At 70.4% G+C, this 894-nt stretch overlaps 1 protein-coding gene across 1 annotated transcript in view; it reads right to left on the bottom strand.

The window, feature by feature from the left end:
- LOC105854266 (sarcalumenin-like) overlaps window positions 1-420 on the bottom strand; it is a 21,163-nt gene extending 20,743 nt beyond the window's left edge. The window contains exons 1-2 of the mRNA XM_012731671.1: window positions 314-420; window positions 81-163 (exon numbers count right to left, since the gene is read on the bottom strand). Of these exons, the coding sequence (XP_012587125.1) occupies window positions 81-163; window positions 314-420 (190 nt within the window). The remainder of the gene's footprint in view (window positions 1-80; window positions 164-313) is intronic.
- Between the last annotated feature and the right edge of the window lie 474 nt (window positions 421-894).

Here is an 894-nt window from a genome sequence, read left to right as displayed (position 1 = left end):
CAGGACAGGGCTGGGCACGACTGGTAACCGCCGTTGCTGGCCTCGGGAGCTCTTGTTTCTCCCGCCGCCGGCTAAATCACCCTTGGTTGTCTCCTGAGTCGCGGCCTCTCTACTGCGCACGGATGACCGGCCCGGGCGGGATTTGGTGTCTGGGCAGCGAGGCCTCGCCGGGCCCGGGCCGGCCACCCGGAATCATTCTCAAGGCGCCTCCTGCAGAACCTCGACAAAGAGGCTATGAGTATGGCCAAGCCTGGGGCAAGGTGGAGTCCTCCCTACGCCTGTCTCCACTTCCTCCAGCCGGCGTTGTCCGCACTGGCCCAAGGTCACTGTGGCCACTGTGGCCACCGCACGGCTCCACTCGCAGCCCCTGGCCTTGGACTTGGGTGTCCGCGCAGAGCCGGTGCCCCGGCCCTGGCTCATCATCCCTCAGCCCTGGCCGCTGACCCTGGACTACTGTGTCCACACGCAGCCGAGGCCACCAGCCCGGCCCCGGGGTGAGCCGCGGGGTGCCGCCAGGGTCAGACGCACGCGGGCGTCCGGAACTCAGGAAAAGCGCGGCACGTTTCGGTCATGGTTGCTTCGGTCATCTTGCTCGCGCTCCCGGGCTGACATCAGAGGTCAAGGCCGGGTCGCCCGCCCTCCTTCCCGGCCTCCAGACCACCCTAGTGGCGACTTCCGGCAAGGCGCAGGGCCCACTCTGCGGCACACGCCGCACGCAGGGCGACAGGACGGCGACGGGGAGCCAGAAGCAGCCGGTCGACTAGCGCCGCCGCGTGGGGGGCACGCGGGAGCCTCACGTTGGCGGCGTCGGGGTGCGGGGCGTGCGTGAGGGGCGCGGGGCGGGGCCAGAAGAGTGCTGGCGGAAGCGCGCGCAGACGGCCTGCGGCGCCAAAG

The sequence above is a fragment of the Condylura cristata genome, unplaced genomic scaffold, assembly GCF_000260355.1.
Source record: "Condylura cristata isolate star-nosed mole 26May11 unplaced genomic scaffold, ConCri1.0 scaffold00032, whole genome shotgun sequence".
NCBI lineage: Eukaryota > Metazoa > Chordata > Mammalia > Eulipotyphla > Talpidae > Condylura > Condylura cristata.
This window is presented reverse-complemented; position numbering and strand designations above follow the sequence as displayed.